Source organism: Tasmannia lanceolata, unplaced genomic scaffold, assembly GCF_043159265.1.
Source record: "Tasmannia lanceolata isolate RefF3 unplaced genomic scaffold, GAP_Taslan_0.1 ptg000008l, whole genome shotgun sequence".
NCBI classification, from domain to species: Eukaryota; Viridiplantae; Streptophyta; class Magnoliopsida; order Canellales; family Winteraceae; genus Tasmannia; species Tasmannia lanceolata.
In genome coordinates this window covers 55,021,408-55,039,699 of record NW_027518685.1, presented here as the reverse complement: position 1 = coordinate 55,039,699, position 18,292 = coordinate 55,021,408, and the positions used below count along the sequence as shown (strand labels likewise).

The window sequence follows — 18,292 nt, the reverse complement described above, 5'->3', positions numbered from 1 at the left end:
TGTGAAAAAGGAAATGCAGATAAAATAATAGACCTGCAAATCGAACAAGCAAATGAGGTGTAAAAGGCAATGATATAAGATTCTAGGTACAAGACTATCCACAGTATTTTATAGAAAGAGAAAAATAGACCCAAAGCATCAATAGAAATAACTTTCATTCACATGATTAGATGGTTCTCTGGAAGCAGGTACACACTGTTTTTTGGATGGCAAGCAAGAAGAAATAATACTTCTCGACAGGAAGTTCATCAAAAGAAAACGAGAAAATAAACAGCCTAGTAATTTACAGTGTTGTTTGATCTTGACTGAGAGCTAGATCATAGAGACTTCATCAGGGAGACATAATTAGAGATGAGATAACCATATCAATTTGCATACCTAATTAGAACACTACATAATATGTGCATGACATTCAAAAACACTAAATCCTTTTTCACTATGCACCAATAGATAATGACCCAAACTACGCATAGCATTAGCTCCACTATAGATTACAAAGTCAACTAATATGACTGCACAATCTTTTGCTTATCCACCCATTACAGAAATATTACCACAATAATTAACAATATTTTTTCCTTTTTGAGCAGATATTACCCTGGTATAATATACTATCTGAATCTCCCAAAAACTCGTTATTACTTACATCCCTGAACCTCCAGTTTTGCAGTTGCCTGTTTGTCGGTAAACCAAGTTAACTTCCCATTTTCAGTTGAAACCATTTGAACAGGCAGAGGAACAGAACTCTGATCAGCACTCAATGCTCTACCCACTGCGTCAACTTCACCAGGTCCAGTCACCACAAGTGCAATATTTGCAGCCGAGTTGATGACAGGAAAGGTAAAAGTTATCCGCTCTGGGGGTGGTTTAGGAGAGTCCTTTATAAAGGTAACCCATCGTTGGTTCTCCTTGATGAGAGGATGCCCAGGGAAGAGAGATGCTACATGACCATCTGGGCCCATTCCCAACAGAATGAGATCAAATTTGGGGAACCCATTAACTGATGATATGTCCACAACCTGTTTATTAACCAATTGCCTTAGACAGGCCTCATAATCATCAGCAGCACCCTCAGCAGAGAGTGAATCATTGATGGCATAAATCTGACCCGGAGGAATTGGGACCTGCGCTTCCATGATAAAAAGAAAACAAAAATCATGGATTTCCTTATGCATGAAAAACATAAAAGTCCACCAGCTATAGCAAAAAAAAAAGAAACATGATTCCGTACATCAACAATTTCAGTTGTAATTCTCAAAAACGCGAATACTATCATTCAAAAAGAACCAAATAACATATATTTTTTCCAAAAACCTAAATATAGCTGCCAATTTCTATTTTCATAAGTTGGAAGCAATTAGAAAGTATGGCAGTTGTCTCTTTCGCTCAACTGAAAAAGAAAAATAAAGCATTCATAATGCCCAACAACTCATAAAAAATCAAGATCACCATCTAGTGTAACAACTGAAACATGTCATAACAGCACAATATTAAATATAATTCTTAGAAATGTGTCTATTATCCTATGAAAATAACCCAGTACCTTGTTTTCCTTGAAAACCAAAACAGGGTGAGACCACAGCAAATGTTTACTATCATAAATTAAAAAACGAAATTATTTCTCAGTTGTCTCACTCAAGAAGAATGTTTTTTCTTTCTTTTGAAGATGAAAATAGATTGAATGCACAAAAAGCGAAATGCAGGAGCAATGATTACAAGAGGGGCAGAGAATAGCCCCTCCACACTTAACTCTTCGGCTGGTTCCTTCTTCCGTTGGAGGATCCGGTATGCTCTAGTTCCAACCAAGGTTCAGGAATTCGAATGGACAGCAGCTAGGATAAAGATCAATACTTAGTACAAACTGAATACGATAAAATTTCAACTTTCTAATAAATGTATTATGTCGAAAGGAAGAACTGCAGACCACCCGCAGGTCCACTGCAAAAAATTACAGGCATTGAATGAAATTGCAAACTATTATCCAAGGGTTCAACCTTGGTCACTCCTTAAGTCATGTTTTGATGACAACAAACACAATATGTTATCTTCTATTACTTGGTGTACTAATGTATGAATATTTGATGTACTAATAGATAAAAGTCTTGAAAGAGTTTTTGTAGGATTCAAGTGAAGTAAGATTGTAGCCTGGATCAAGACCTGAAGATTCATGAAGTGAAGATCACTTGGAGTAAGAAGAAAAAATTGAAGACATATTGCTCAAGTATAGAAGAATCGAAGATTGAGTACTTATTAAAGAAGGAATGTTATATTTAGTTTGTAAACTAATCTCTCCAGGTCCTCATGAGTAAATGGCACGAAGAGTTGATTAATCAAACTAAAAATGACTAATAAAGGTCATAAAAGGCTTTACACATGAGTTGAAGGAAAGAAAAATTGAAGTCCAAAAGAAACTGTGCAAAAACTGTACCCACGGTCGACCATGACCTTCCATGGTTGACGGACAGTAGGGTCAACCGTACAGTGCATTTCCTGCACTTGTCAGTCTCTAATGGCTAGTTCGATGGTCGACTGTGGGTTCGTTTGTTCTGCCCGTTAGACTCCTATAATTTACTATTTCTCTTCCAAACTCTATAATTATGACCCTTGGGTCCCTAACTTATCACTTAACTATAGTGCTTACTTATTATGATCAGCATTCAAAGTGTTAGAACACCATTATGCCAATATTTGCAAGAACTTGAAGGATTAGCGAGGTTTTTCATTGTATACTTTTCTTGAGAGTTGTTTGTGTGAGCTTCCATTGTACATCCACCTTGATAGAGTTTTTGTTTGTTTTTTTCTTATTGTATCTGGTGAGAAGACACCGCATCAACCTTCGGTCTTGGTGGGAAGGCACCATATCAATCTTCGAGAGTTGAAGCTTGCGAATAAAGCTTCGGATTAGTGAGAAGGCATTGTATCAACCTCGGGAGTTGAAGCTTGGGGATAAAGCTTCAGATTGGTGAGAAGGGACCAGATCAACCTTTGGAGGGAAGCTTGGGCATAAATCTTGTAATGGTTTGATCCCCACCCGTAAGGAGATAGGTTTAGTGAAGCTCAAGGAAGAGATATCCTTGAGAGAGTGGGCGTAGTTCGAGTTTGGTCGAACCACTATAAAATTGGTGTATTCCTTTTATCTCTCTTTACTTTATCTTGATTAATTGATTTCATATTCTAAGTTTCAAAGACCTGTACAAAGACATAAGAGAGGTTGGTTATACGGTAGTTGAGCTCTGCAATGGCTGGAGATTGATAAGGAATGTTGCAGGAGGAACCTGATCCTACCGGGTAATGGAAGTAGGTTATCATCCCCCCTGAACGAGGCCGAGAAGCCCTCGTGAGTATGAGTTTCATCCCCCGAACGAGGCTGAGAAGCCCCTGTGAATATGAGCCATATATAGAAAGCAGAGGAGAGAGGTCACCAGATCTTCCTCCAATCCACAGGCAGCAAGCAGGTAATTGAACTAAAAATCACCCAGACAATTGGACTTGTTCATCCTGTGAGTGTTACAACTTTGGATCGCATACTAGATGCCGCAGGTGCTCTAAACACAGAGAAAATGATATGGAAAAGGGAGAAAGAGACGAACCAAGAATGGATGAGGGAGAAACTTTTATCCCACTCAGCTTGGAAACCTTGGGGAAATATCCAGAAATAGAGGTGGATGGTGAAGTCGTGGAAGTCGTAGAAAGGAGCTTAAAAAATGCCTGATTGGGTGCATGAAAACTGATTCGTGGGACCTAGAAGAGACTTGGCCGTGGGCTATTAAAGAATGACACCTATCATTACTACTGAAACCACTTGCAATTAATAACCAGGAAGTGTTATTTAGATTTGATTCGGAACAACAAGCACTGCGAATCCTACGAAAAGGGGGTGAAACTGTTATGTGTATTTTCTTATGTTGTATGTGGGGTTAGTTAGTGCATAGTAGTGGGTATGTGCTTTGGTGTAATGGCCATTAGTTGTGGCTAATGTGTTTAGGGTAGTGGGAGTTAGTTACTTATGATGTGTCTTGTTGGTGGGTAAGTGTGCTTGTGATGTGGCACTCCCTCTGCTTGTTTTTATGTAGTAGCAATTCAATGAAAAGAGGAGAAAAAAATAATTCTATAGCAAAGGAAACCTTGTAGGAGAGTCATGGTTCCTCTCAATTTGAGCCATTAGGAGGTCTGGTTGCCTTGAATCAACCTCTCCCCCCTTTTTCAATCTTTACTTTTGTTTATTTGCATTACGGCCGATTAGGCACGTAACAAATTGGTATCAGAGCGGTAGATCCTACGCCATGGCTGCGTCTTCGGAGATTTTGGAATCCCTACGTGATGATTTCCAACAAAATTAAAGTGCTTTTTTTGAAAATGATGGAAGAACACCGGTGATTTGCGGAAAACTTGGAAAAAATCAGCAAAGAGGTCAAAGAATTGCGTAAAGAAGAGAAAAGTTAAATTATGAAAGTGTTGATGTTCATGTGGAGAAAAGTGCGAGAATCGATGGCGACAAGATTAGTTTTATTGAAGACACCACCAAGGATCATCATGATCATTTCATCATTTTGAAGCGGCTTCATGAAAAATCTTATTTCGTCCCAACTTTGATCACGATGGATTTTGGAGGCGAGGTTCAACTGATCGCGACCATTAAGATTTTGGGACCCTGGTGGAATAAGTTTTTCTCCAATAATTCGACCTTGAGGACAAGGTCGTTTGTAAGGGGGAAGGAATGTTATGTGTATTTTCTTATGTTGTATGTGGGGTTAGTTAGTGCATAGCCGTGGGTATGTGTTTTAGTGTAATGGCCATTAGTTGTGGCTAATGTGTTTAGGGTAATGGGAGTCAGTTACTTATGATGTGTCTTGTTAGTGGGTAAGTGTGCTTGTGATGTGGCACTCCCTCTTCCTTCTTTTTATGTAGTAGTAGCAATTCAATGAAAAGAGGAAAAGAAGATAATTTTACAGCAAAGGAAACTTTGTAGGAGAGTCATGGTTCCTCTCGAATCGAGCCATTAGGAGGTCCGGTTGCCTCAAATCAACCTCTCTCCCCCTCATTTCTATTTTCTATTTTGTTTATTTGTGTTACGGCCGATTAGGGACGTAACAGAAACCCTGGGACTTAATTTATCCTCCTTGTCCTCCTGGAATCCAGCGACACATACTGGAGCTAAAACATATGCCTTTGATTCTATGATATCCCTCTCAATGCTTGGTCATTATCAACTGTCGAAGCTTTGGGGAAGCTTTTTGGGCATGTGACCAAGGTGCAACTATCTGGCAACCATGACTATTGTGTGGCCTTTGCCTCCGTAAAAGTCCTAACAAAGCATTGGAAATTGATACCAGCTTTTGTAAGATTAAAAGTGGTTAACAAACCCTTCCTAGTACAAGTGAAATGTATGCCAGAGGTGGAGAGTGAGGAAATATCCTCTCAATCATCTGGCCAACTGGGAATTAAGATCACTAGTCTTCTTCCTCCGGCACCGGAGGAAGGTTTAGCTCTGAGGGGGGAAAAGTCCGGCAGACAAGAACCATTGGTCCAAAATTCAAATTTCAAATTTCCACCTACCCACTGGGTGGTAGAGACCTCTCTAGCTGGTTCTCTTAGGCCAAGGATAGAGACTACCAAGCAGATAGCATTAAATGCCATATCCCTATAAATCCTGAGCAAGAGTTCCCACTCCATGATGGTCTCAATCGGTCTCTGGCAAATCGACAGTCAAACGGTGCCTCCAATCATAAGGGAGGTAAGGATCAGAGGCTAGGAATAGCCTCAAAAAAGTAAGATTGGGTTTTAAAAAGACCTTGCGTAGTCGAAACACAAGAAGTTCTGTAGAAAGACATCACATCTAGAAAGGCGAAAAAGTACGAAAATCACAGGATTTCTGTGAAAGAAAAGTTTTGGATAAAACCAAAGTTCCGTACCCTACCAGTAAAGGTTGGAGAGTTGGATACAAGTCTCACAAAAATCGATGGAGGAGGAGTGGTCCAAACAAAAAAAACCAAAAAAGGAAACATTTTGTATCAAACATAATAAAAATGATAAATGATTATGAGCAATCAGGGATTGCATGGCATTCAGATGATGACGAAGGAAGGAGTAGATATTACAGAGAAAAGGAATATTAAAATATGGTAGACCACAAGATAGTTCCCCATTGAGAAGCTAAATCGCAAAAAAATTCAAAAAATACCAGCTCTCAAAACTAAGGCCGAAAGTAGTGGCCTTCGAAGATGGTCCTTTGGGATGCCAGGTTGTTCAGGTGAATCTAGACAGTGCCCTCCAGTCCAATGGAATGCTCGGGAAGGAAAAAAAGGATTGCCGGGAGGCTAATCAAGGCGGAGAAAGGGGAGAGGAAAAGGAGATACCCTCCCCCCCGGGATGAAGGATACAAGACGACAAGAGATTCAATGGAAGTGGAGCTTGGAGGGAAAATTAAATCCTGTCCAGAGAGGGGGGAACGCTTATCAGAAGAAAGAAGGTTGGAATCTCCTAGGGATGAGACTTCAGAAGAGGAAAGAGAAAATTCATCTGAGTCGGAGGAAAGAATGTCCTCGGAGGAGTTTGATAAGATTACTAAACTGGGAGATCAATTGGAACTAGGATTTTGAGAAAATATAGAAGAAACTAAGAAAATGTTCGTAGAAATTGAAAAAGGGACTCCAGACTAAAAAAAAGGGAAAACCCGGGGTAGAGGTAGAAGGGAACTTAAGGCTCTAAAAAATTAGCATGTGTTGCATACCCGAAATCTGATATAATTAGAGCAAATTGGCCTTCTGCTTGTTGATTTTTGGAATGATTACAGGAAGATTCTCTTCGGCGAAAAGAATTGCAGGCCTTCCAATCCAAGGGAAGCTCCGGTGCTGGTTTTTCTGCTTGGTGTCTTTGAAAACTGTAGAGGAAAATGTAAAGATGTTTGTTCAATTCAAGCTGTAAAGGTTTTCTTTCCACCAAGGAGAGTGCTCCTCAGTGATTCATACTATGTATATCCGGTGGGACTTCTAGTCCCCATTGTATTTTTGTTAGTATGAATATATTTGTCAACTTAAAAAAAGAAGAGATAAACATAGAAATAGTTGGAGATAAATATAGAAATTGTTAAATCAAGATTATCCTAATCTAAATTAATATTCTAATCCATCCTAACTACTAAAAAATAGCAGATCTGATCTTATTATCTAAAATACCTAATTAATTTATTCTACCACAAGTGGGCCCCACTAATAGGCACGTAACATTCCACGCCTCTTGAAATCAACCTTGTCCTCAAGGTTGGAGATTGCAGACCAATGGGTGAAAAATCACATCTTGCACAATTTCTGAAAGTCTTTTTCCGTTTTCCTCCTTTTCTTCTCTTTGTCTTGCGGTTTGTCGTTATCAATGGTTGAGACAACTCCATTTTCAAACCGATCCCATCATGGCATTCATCAAAGCTCCTTTGTTGTGTTTTTCTGGAATGATTTGGATGTTGATGTACAGATGGCTGTGGGCGAGAATTTTTTCTATAGCGTTGGACAGTTTGAGAGGAACAACAGACTCTTCGGTAGCGAACTTTCTTTTGTGGCTTTTTCACCTTTGCTTCTAGGTATTTTTTTTTCTCTTTCTGTTTTGCCGTTTCTTTTTCATCGTGTAGGACTTTCCGAACGCCACGCTGATTTGGTTCAAGCCTTCTGCAAACTGTCGATGTACTTCCATCAATTCCAAAACAAGAGGTTTGATCTTCTGCAAATCTTCGCGCATCGAATATGAAGATGCATCCATGGAGCAGGATTGACTGTTCTAATACCACTTGTTACGAACCCGAATCGGTTTGTAACGTGATTGATCTTCTTAGAGGGAAGATCGGCCCCTTGATCCACTTCGAGGGAAGAATCAATCCTCCTTTGTGAGAAACACAATTTCTAGAATAATTTCTCAAACAAGTTTCTTCATTTCTTTAATTAACAGTAACATGTGCTTATATAAAGCACTAAAAGATAAACATAGAAATAGTTGGAGAAAAATACAGAAATTGCTAAATCAAGATTATCCTAATCTAAATTGATATTCTAATCCATCCTAACTACTAAAAATAGCAGATCTGATCTTATTATCTAAAATTCCTAATTAGCAGATCTGGTAGCAGATTTGGTAAGATCTGATCTTATTGTCTAAAATTCCTAATTAATTTATTCTACCGCAAGTGGGTCCCCATTAATTAGCCATGTGACATTCATATTTTCCATAAAGAAGGCTTCCGCCATTCTGGAAATTCAGTAAATTAAGTATTCGTTACCTAAGGGTCCAAAAGGAATGGTGGAAAAAAGACATACAAAAGATCCAGATATCATTATCCAAAAATGCAAAAGCCTGAATTTATTACATCAATGTAAGAGAAAATAAACTCCAATCACTCTAAAAAAAAGAAGAAACAAACAAACAAAGAACCAACGAAGAGAGAGACAGAGGGGGGCTTCTTCGAACCTTAGAGAGAAACCCATCATAGGCCAGTTTATAGTTACTATCTGCATGATCCTTTGGGACGACTCTCTCATCCAACCAAAAAACATGCCATTTTCCCCATTCCACAGAATCAACGTACGGAGGTTCCACCAATTTCCTAAGATTCCAACCCAAAAAAGAAAACAAAATTACAAATTACCAAAGACTCCAAAAAGGGGGAAAGAAACAACATATAAACAAAACCACAGATTTCTACCTGAGACTTTCGATCATATAGCCACCAGACAAAACCACAGTAAAAACCCCTCTTTCTCGAACAAAATTACCAGACAAATCAGCTATATATTTAGCCAAACACACAGCCACATGTTCCTCGCTCTCAAAAACCAGTAATTTCGGTGTTGCTTCCATTTTCCGACTGTAATTTCCACTCGAAGTCGAAAAATGTGGTTGTGATGAGCTTGGGTTAGTGCAATTCTTCAGGCCTATAAAGAATGGGGCGATGTAAATGTGACAGTTTAGAAGCTTTGCACGTGAGAATCGGTTCGGTACGAGTTTCGAATTTTCCTTTTTCTCTGCGCATTCCACTTGGAGGCCCCATTTTAAGGGGAATTTTTTTGGCAAATGTTATCAGCACAACCCTTATTTGATATTTGCACAAACCCGGGTGTCTTTTCTGAGCTTTTTGGGAAATGTAATGACCTTTTTAACAGCTCGTTAACTACTATCGGCGAAAATATCAGAATATGGTTGTGCGGATATAATTTCCCACTTTTTTTCATGATAAATTAGTATATGTGGTAAGGGTACAATAGGGCAATGAGAGAAGGAGAGAGATTTGATAGCTCATGATAGAGATGATGGTGGGACCGGAGAAGTGGCTAAAAATTAGGAAAAAGTCGATCCTATTTTGAGTAGAGATTTTGGTTTCTTAATTTTCAGCAACTTCTATTACTTTGGGACACTAGTTTCGTGTTTTTTGTTTCTTATTTTTAGCCACGTCTCTAGTTGGAGACACCGATTTATCCTGAAAAAAAAATTATGTAGAGAAAAATTCAGATTTAAAGTATTGTATTAGTTTAAAAAAGCATTAAAAAGAATGAATTTCACCTCCCTCTACTAGGCGTACTTTGGTCACAAAATTATGACATGACCTGATTTGCAAAATTCACTCAAATGTGTAAATTATCAAACTCCTTTTTTGGAAATGAAGCAAAGTAGAAGACTTCTTTTTGCAAAAACAATGATGTTGGCCCCTTCTAGATAAGAACTATATAATAAAGTGAAGATTGTCATTATCATATAGGGGACTAGAGAGAGAGAGAGACTTTCTTTGGGGTTGATATCTTGAAGGCTAGAAGGAGAGAAAGCTTAAAGCTTCATGCTTATAATAAGCTTACTAGTATTCGAGGCTCATGCTATGCATGGGTGTAAAATAGGAGGCCCCACCTCATCAAAAGATGAGTTGCAAATGGTGAGCCCCACCCAAGAATGATAGAAATATTGGGTGATAAAAGCTGTTTTAGATCGTTTGCTTAACTTAAAATGATGCTTAACATGTTTGATATCATTAATCACAAACGAAACGGAGGAGCGATTTTATGCATAAGTGTTTTCTTGACAACATATCAAAACAATTAAATCCATGTCCGTCTTATTTGCGTAAATCACAAATTCAAGAAACGTACAAAATCTGCGTATTATTGCAATTTAATCAGCTATTCTGGAGCAGAGAAGCAAGAAATTTTTCTTAAAGTCTGTTGATGTCAGGATTATCATTCAAATGATGATCCTTAATCTGATAAGCCCCCAACAAAGGGTGACGATTGCTGCTTTGGAAAATAATTGCGCCTGCTGAAATATATCACTTCAAGCTTGTTGATCATCTATGCTAACCGAAAAGATAACACGGGCACAACCAGTAAGCATATCCATGACTTTAATCTACAGAAACTTCTTGATGATATGATCATACCAATAAAGAATTGTAGTGAAGAATGGACCATGTAAATAGGTATGAAAAAAATGTAACCGTCAGCAGAACATTGCTAAGAATATCCTTGAAGGTTTTGGTTCTACAGGGTTAATCTAACCAATGTATTCGACTAGAGGAAAAAAATTCTTGAGAAATTTTACTCTTTTCACAATTTAGAGGAAAATGATATGGTAATGGTTAATTTAAGGAAAAATTGTTAGAAAAATACAAAGTTTTGGTTAAATTGTCAGGTAAGGGTACGTTCTTTTCATTTGTGAAATAGGGATTGTCAGTGCTTTTAGAAATCCCAAAGGACAAGAATACCCTCCCTTCTCTTTTTCCCTTCACCTTTTTAGCTCACTTCCCTATGCATTTTCACCTACCCTATCACTTTTTTAGCTCACTTCCCTAATGGTTCCGAGATATAAAATGTGGTTCCCTAGTGGTTCCGTGGTAGAAAATGTGGTTCCCTAGTGGTTCCGGGGTATAAAATGTGGTTCATAGTGGTTCCGAGGTATAAAATGTGGTTCCCTAGTGGTTCTGAGGTATAAAATGTGATTCCCTAGTGGTTCCGGGGTGTAAGTGGGGTTCCCTAGTGGTTCCGAGGTGTAAATGGTGGTTCCATAGTGGTTCTACGTATAAAATGTGGTTCCCTAGTGGTTCTGATGTATAAAATGTGGTTCCCTAGTATAAAATGTGGTCCCAAGTGGTTCCGGGGTAGAAATTGTGGTTCCCTAGTGGTTCTGAGGTATAAACTGTGGTTCCCTAGTGGTTTTGTGGTAGAAAATATGGTTCCGTAGTGGTTCCGGGGTATAAAATGTGGTTCCGTAGTGGTTCTGGGGTATAAAATGTGGTTTCGGGGTATAAAATGTGGTTCCCTAGTGGTTCCAGGGAATAAAATGTGGTTCCCTAGTGGCTCCGAGGTATAAAATGTGATTCCCTGGTGGTTCCGGGGTGTAAATGGGGTTCCCTAGTGGTTCCGAGGTATAAATGGTGCTTCCATAGTAGTTCCAGGGTATAAAATGTGGTTCCCTAGTGGTTCCGAGGTATAAAATGTGGTTCCCTAGTATAAAATGTGGTTCCCAAGTGGTTCCAGGGTAGAAATTGTGGTTCCCTAGTGGTTCCGAGGTATAAAATGTGGTTCCCTAGTAGTTCTGTGGTAGAAAATGTGGTTCCGTAGTGGTTCCGGGGTACAAAATGTGGTTCCGTAGTGGTTCTGAGGTATAAAGTGTGGTTCCGTAGTGGTTCTGGGGTATAAAATGTGGTTCCTTAGTGGTTCCGGGGAATAAAATGTAGTTTCCTAGTGGTTCCGAGGTATAAAATATGATTTCCTGGTGGTTCCGGGGTGTAATGGGGCTTCCAGTGGTTCCGAGGTATAAATGGTGCTTCCATAGTGGTTCATGGGTATAAAATGTGGTTCCCTGGTGGTTCCGAGGTATAAAATGTGGTTCCCAAGTGGTTCCGGGGTAGAAATTGTGGTTCCCTAGTGGTTCCGAGGTATAAAATGTGGTTCCCTAGTGGTTCTGTGGTAGAAAATGTAGTTCCGTAGTGGTTCTGGGGTATAAAATGTGGTTTTGTAGTGGTTCCGGGGTAGAAAATCTTGTTCCCTAGTGGTTTCGAGGTATAAAATGTGGTTCTGTAGTGGTTTCGGGGTAGAAAATCTGGTTCCCTAGTGGTTCTGAGGTATAAAATGTGGTTCTGTAGTGGTTCTCGGGTATAAAATCTAGTTCCGTAGTGGCTTTGGGGTATAAAATGTGGTACCCTAGTGGTTCCGGGGTATAAAATGTGGTTCCCTAGCTGTTCTGAGGTATAAAATGTGGTTCACTAGTGGTTGCTATGTATAAAAAGTGGTTCCCTAGTGGTTCCGAGGTATAAAATGTGGTTCCCTAATGGTTCCGGGGTATAAAATGTTGTTCCCTAGTGGTTCCCTGTAGTTCCGAGGTATAAAATGTGGTTCCCTAGTGGTTCTGGGGTATAAAATGTGGTTCCCTAGTGGTTCCAAGGTATAAAAATGTGGTTCCCTAGTGGTTCCAAGGTATAAAATGTGGTTCCGTAGTGGTTCCGGGGTAGAAAATGTGGTTCCCTAGTAGTTTCGGGGTATAAAATGTGGTTCCCTAGTGGTTCCGGGGTATAAAATGTGGTTCCCTAGTGGTTCCGGAGTAGAAAATGTGATTCCCTAGTTGTTTCGGGGTATAAAATGTGGTTCCCTAGTGGTTCCGAGGTGTAAAATGTGGTTCCGTAGTGATTCCAGGGTATAAAATGTGGTTCCGTAGTGGTTCTGGGATAGAAAATGTGATTCCCTAGTGTTTTCGGCGTATAAAATGTGGTTCCGTAATGGTTTCGAAGTATAAAATGTGATTTTCTAGTGGTTCCGGGGTATAAAATGTGGTTCCGTAGTGGTTCCGGAGTATATAATGTGGTTCCGTAGTGGTTCTGAGGTATAAAATGTGATTCCGTAGTGGTTCCGAGGTACAAAATGTGGTTCCCTAGTGGTTCCGGGGTAGAAAATGTGGTTCCCTAGTGGTCCTGGAGTAGAAAATGTGTTTCCCAAGTGGTTCCGGAGTAGAAAATGTGGTTCATTAGTGGTTCTGAGGTATAAAATGTGTTTCCCTAGTGGTTCTGGGGTAGAAAATGTGGTTCCCTAGTGGTTCCGAGGCATAAAATGTGGTTCGGTAGTGGTCGAGGGTATAAAATGTGGTTCCCTAGTGGTTCCAAGGTATAAAATGTGGTTCCATAGTGGTTCCGAGGTATAAAATGTGGTTCCGTAGTGGTTCCGAGGTATAAAATGTGGTCCCCTAGTGATTCTGGCGTATAAAATGTGGTTCTCTAGTGGTTCCGGGGTAGAAAATGTGGTTTCCTCCTAGTGGTTCCGGGGTATAAAATGTGGTTCCCTAGTGGTTCTGAGGTATAAAATTTGGTTCCCTAGTGGTTCCGGGGTAGAAAATGTGGTTCCCACACCGGGCCCGTACGGGCAGGGTCGACCCGCGTGTCACCCGGATTTTTGTCGTATTTTTTAAGATGTTTTTGGGAAATGATATCCGCACTACCGTATTTTGATGAGGACACTCCTCACTTTATTAAAAGTACGGTATGGCCCCCACCATAGGATGATCCAAACCGTTCATTAGATGGACCACAGTCTAAATAGGTTGTGCCCCAAAAAGCATTTTCGTAGGTTTCTCCTAACCCTCTGATCAGAATGTTAGAGGGTTGGTCCTAAACCTCTATAGATCGGAGGGTTAGGATCAACCTATGGAAATGATTTTTGGGACACAACCAATTTAGGCTGTGGCCCATCTAATTGACGCTTTGGATCATCCTATGGGGGGCCATACTGTACTTTTAATTAAATGAGGAGTGCCCTCATCAAAACACAGTAGTGTGGATAACATTTCCCTTTTTTTTTATGGGAATTTACTAGCCACCTTTGACGAGGCAACTTCTTGGCTTGTGGCCCATCCTTTGATGCAAAGATTGGCAGAAGTAATATGGGTGCAAAGGTGGCTAGCAAAAGCATAATTGTAAAAAATAGTAATCATTACTTGCAAAAAATAGTAATCATTATGGATTTGTGGTTGAAGTGCTAAGTTTTAAATGAAAAATTATGAAAAAATGGAAGCAAAGTATTAAAATTACGAAAAAAATACCAAAAGGATGCACTTACATATGACAATTACCGAACTATAAAGTTTGACTGTCTTCCGTTGAAAGTCCGAACGTTTGTTCGGAAGTCCGAACAAACCTTCGGACTTCCGAATGTAACCAATATTTTGGTTATGTATACTGGCTTTCATTCGGAAGTCCGAAGTTTTGTTCGGACTTCCGACGGAAGCCAGTAGAATTGGGATAATTCCAAAGATTTTTATTTTCAAATTGAGTAAAAATTCGAAGGATAATTGGAATATACATTGTGATCTTAGTGTCATGCAGGCAACTATAAATTGAAGCTTGATTTTGATGTTTTAGAATAAAAAAATGCGAAGAAAATGGATTACCAAACCCTGTTGTAAATGGCAACCTTCATGATTACCAAACCCTGTTCCAAGAGTCCGACTCTCTCTCTCTCTCTCTCTATCTATCTCTCTATCTCCCAACCTTCAAAACCCTTCCATGGAGTTTTCCACGTTAGAAAAGTCTTGAGGAAGAAGAAGGTGGTAGGTGAGAAGGTAATAAGTGCATAGGGATAGGGAGGGTATTCTTGTCCTTTGGGATTTCTAAAAGCACTGACAGCCCCTATTTCACAAATAAAAAGAACGTACCCTTACTTGACAATTTAACCAAAACTTTGCATTTTTCTAACAATTTTTCCTTAATTTAAAGGGATATTATCAGGAATTGAAGCTCCCTGTAAGTAAAAATCAAATAGACATGTTTCGACCTATATCTATTTTTGTACCTAAAATAGGTAGGTACTTTTATAAATAATTATCCTTTCCCAACTTTTCCAGAAAATTCATTCAATCCAAACAGAGTGCGTAGATGGAACTTGCCCCACCCCACCCCGCTACCAATTACTCATGTTTACAGGTACAGACGGTACAGTTTAAAATTTTAGACTTTTTAGTGCTAAAATTATTATGTTTTATATGCTAATGACATTTGCAGGACCATGTTTTGAATTTTGATTAATCCCACTCATATTGTCTTTTACCATGCATACAACTGTCAAAAGTCAAAAGTCAAAAGTCAAAAGTCAAAATTTATTATAGTTAAGTTTCCAAAAGACCAAAACTGCAACATTCAATTTAAAAAGAAAGGAAACTGGATATTGCATTATTGCAACCCCCCCATCTCAAGCGGGACCCGTCTAGGCATGTAACATTCCACCCCGCTTGAAACCAACCTTGTCCTCAAGGACTTTCCAAAAATCTTGCCTCTTCTCTTCTTTTTTCTCGCTCTCTTTCTTCTTCTCTTCGTCTTGCCATTGGTCACCATTTCGTATGTCGTCATCAATGATTTAGGTAGCTCCATTTTGAAAATTATCTTAACATTGTAACGGCCTGGATTTCGGAGTTCCCAAACATGGCCCGTTAGCTAAAAGACATCAGTATAAAAAAAATTTGAAAGTAAAAACCAACATAAAAGTAATCTCAACCATTGAATAAAATAATTTAAGACTTACAGAACATGGAAGTAGAAATTTAAAACAATGAATAAGGGAAACTAAACCAGAAGTTACTAAGGCGTCGCTCCTTCGCTAGTTCCCACCCTCTTCGTGGTCCTTTTGAATGTAACAGGTATCCAAATCTGAAATTTTTATTTTTAGTGTAAGTTTCAACCACAGAAACTCAGTAGGGAAAATAACGTTTTATATCATCTAAAAGCATGAAAAGAACAATGTTAATATATACTTTAATTCATTTTCTTCATAATATTAGCATATATTACTATTTATTTCATGCTACATAATTACTACATCATATCTTAAAGTGAATCTTAATTTATCAGTTTCTCTTTAAAATATCGTGATCCTTACATGTAACAAAACCATTCTCAATAAAACCATTTTTTAAAGCAAGAAAACTTATGCGAAATACATCATTTAATTATCCCATTTACAAACTGTGCACATAAACTAGATGGGCTTAGTCGAGAAAGGTATGAATGCCAATACCAACCCCTCGTAATATCACCCAAGGCCCATCACGACAGTGGTATGAGAAGGTCATAAATATATCAGCATCATCATCATCATAACATACCCAATCCACCCGATTTACCAGTGTGCGAAAGGGATGCCTAGTCCAGTCGATTTACTGGAAGTGACTTAGACGGACACTGCGCAGGCCCTCATATCCTTGGTTTAAGGGTGCCACCCTAAGGACACGGAATGAACTCAAACCCGCCCTTTTCATAGCTAGGGCATTCCATAGTGATAAGAGTTCTTAAATCGTTTCCTTCTTATATTGTAAAAATATGCAAATAGGTCAAATGCTTAGAATCTTGGGTTGCAAAACCATTCTTTTAATCATATGCTTCGCCGTTAACATATAGGGTCGAAATAAAATGTCTAAACTTTTAAGAACAAGTCAAATATTAATGTAGAGGGATCATTTATAAAACAAAATCAATACATATGTGTGTCAGTATCAAAACTACTACACTTGACAAAAATAAACTATCATAACATTAAGCTTTATCTTAGAATAAGCTTTATCCTTCAATTTGTTCTCATAATAAGCTTTCTTTGTGTGACAGCTTTTTTCTTATTATGATGCCATCTATATAATATAAGAGCTTTCACTCTTAAACTTAGCCTTTTCTTTTCTCTTGTAATTATATGAAAATGTAAAAGGATGAGATAACATTTAGTGACCTCACATACATTATTATATATTTATTTTCTATTCTTTCTTACCAAGAAACATCTAATATTTTTCTTTCTAATCTCCATTATCAAGAGAAATATTAATCATATTATATATTTCATTTAACTTATTATTCTCTCCTTTTTCTTTCATACGAATTGCAAACAACAAACATTAGCATGATATAGAAAATAACTACTCATGAAATTAAAGGACATGAAACAAATAATTTCACCTACCTCGTAGTTATCTTCTTCTTTCTTCTTGTTTCTCTGTTTTTCTTTGCCTCCATCTCTCTCTCTCTCTCTCTTCTTTCTTACTATGAACATCCAATACAATACCCAACTAGCTCGTTGGTATTTGTAAAACGATTTGACTTGACAGAGGCATAGAGCAGGGGTTTTTGGTGTCAACAATGCAAAGGTGCGGAGCCAAGTAATGTGGCCTACCCAAGAATAATCAAGGATATTAGTGGCACCGGATCGTGCGCTAAAATCTTTGACAAGAGTCGGCTAAGGGCTTAAGGGGTGAATTAGTGGAGTAAGTTGAGAAATTAAGAGCACTGTCCAAGTGGTTGGGTCTATGGTGGATGGACTAATAGTTTTTCTCATAACCTTCAAGTTGTTTCTGATGTATTCGATGATAAAGCAGCCAACATTGAGACTAGCACTTTTGTGCTACTAAAGAGATGGAGAAATCCTCTACACATAGTGCAAGAAGTAAATCTTTAGAGATAAATGGTTAAAAGAGGGAGTTCTACTCTTTGGTCTCTGAATCTACAAACAAGGTTACAAGGAAAAGAAAGACCCAATTTCAGATAGTCCAAAAACTCCTTACTTGATCAAGAGATGCTTGTACTTTCAAGCTTGGAAGAATAGGATTTGCAGCCGCTTGCCAAGTGATAGGCATCACAAAACTGTAACCACGCCTTTGGTTTCTCAAAGAGAAATTGATGTAGTCTCGAGTAGCAATCGGTGAAAATTGATGGACTCTCCTGCTTGCGGTTTGCAAAAGATGGCAATCCCCGAATCCTCTCAGACGATTCTAAAATTCATCAGAGAATGGCTCGCTCATCTTCAAGTTAAAGGCATAGCAATAAGTCAAACGAAAAATCATGAGGGAATATGAACGATCTAAGAAAGTTCCTAAAACTAACTAGTCCACAATTTCTCACACGTCAATCTCCCACCAATCGCCACGCATCCATATCCCTACAATTTCGAACTTCCAAAATGCAATCTCCTAGAATCTCTACCCCACACGTCTAACCTCCTAAAAGACTTCCTAAGCAAAGGTTCTATATATAATCCCCTACATAATCTATTGAAACCAAATCAAAATAAAAGATATGGCTATGTATATTTCCGCCCAGAGATAATTTTGGTCCTTGGTCTTCCAAGATAAGATCTCTAGTCATAACAACCATAGCCTATATCTTAGGTGGTGGAACTTTAAATGAAAAGGACTCCTAAGCCAATTGACTTCCATAAATAGCATCCCATAGGATTTATAACAATATTTAATTACTAAAATCTTTACTTCCATTTTAAAGAGATGGAATTCTAATAATGATGGACCG

The 18,292-nt window shown here is 38.6% G+C and overlaps 1 protein-coding gene and 1 long non-coding RNA gene across 2 annotated transcripts; both read right to left on the bottom strand.

Moving 5' to 3' along the window:
• Positions 1 to 451: 451 nt before the first annotated feature.
• LOC143885360 (putative 6-phosphogluconolactonase 4, chloroplastic) lies at positions 452 to 9,023 on the bottom strand. The gene is made up of 3 exons (XM_077389495.1): positions 8,687 to 9,023; positions 8,452 to 8,587; positions 452 to 1,124 (listed from the first exon to the last, which is right to left on the bottom strand). The coding sequence occupies exons 1-3, from the start codon at positions 8,839 to 8,841 to the stop codon at positions 639 to 641; spliced, it is 777 nt and encodes a 258-aa protein (XP_077245610.1). The 5' UTR covers positions 8,842 to 9,023; the 3' UTR covers positions 452 to 638.
• A 6,061-nt stretch (positions 9,024 to 15,084) lies between these two features.
• LOC143885359 (uncharacterized) lies at positions 15,085 to 18,098 on the bottom strand. The gene is made up of 2 exons (XR_013253246.1): positions 16,953 to 18,098; positions 15,085 to 15,652 (listed from the first exon to the last, which is right to left on the bottom strand). It is a non-coding gene; the product is annotated as an uncharacterized LOC143885359 (long non-coding RNA).
• Between the last annotated feature and the right edge of the window lie 194 nt (positions 18,099 to 18,292).

Coding starts and splice junctions, on each gene's coding strand:
- LOC143885360 (XM_077389495.1), bottom strand. CDS start 8,841: ATGGAAGCAACACCGAAATTACTGGTTTTTGAGAGCGAGGAACATGTG. Junction 8,588..8,686: donor TATATGATCGAAAGTCTCAG/GTAGAAATCTGT, acceptor TTGGAATCTTAG/GAAATTGGTGGAACCTCCGT. Junction 1,125..8,451: donor ATGATGGGTTTCTCTCTAAG/GTTCGAAGAAGC, acceptor ATGGAAGCGCAG/GTCCCAATTCCTCCGGGTCA.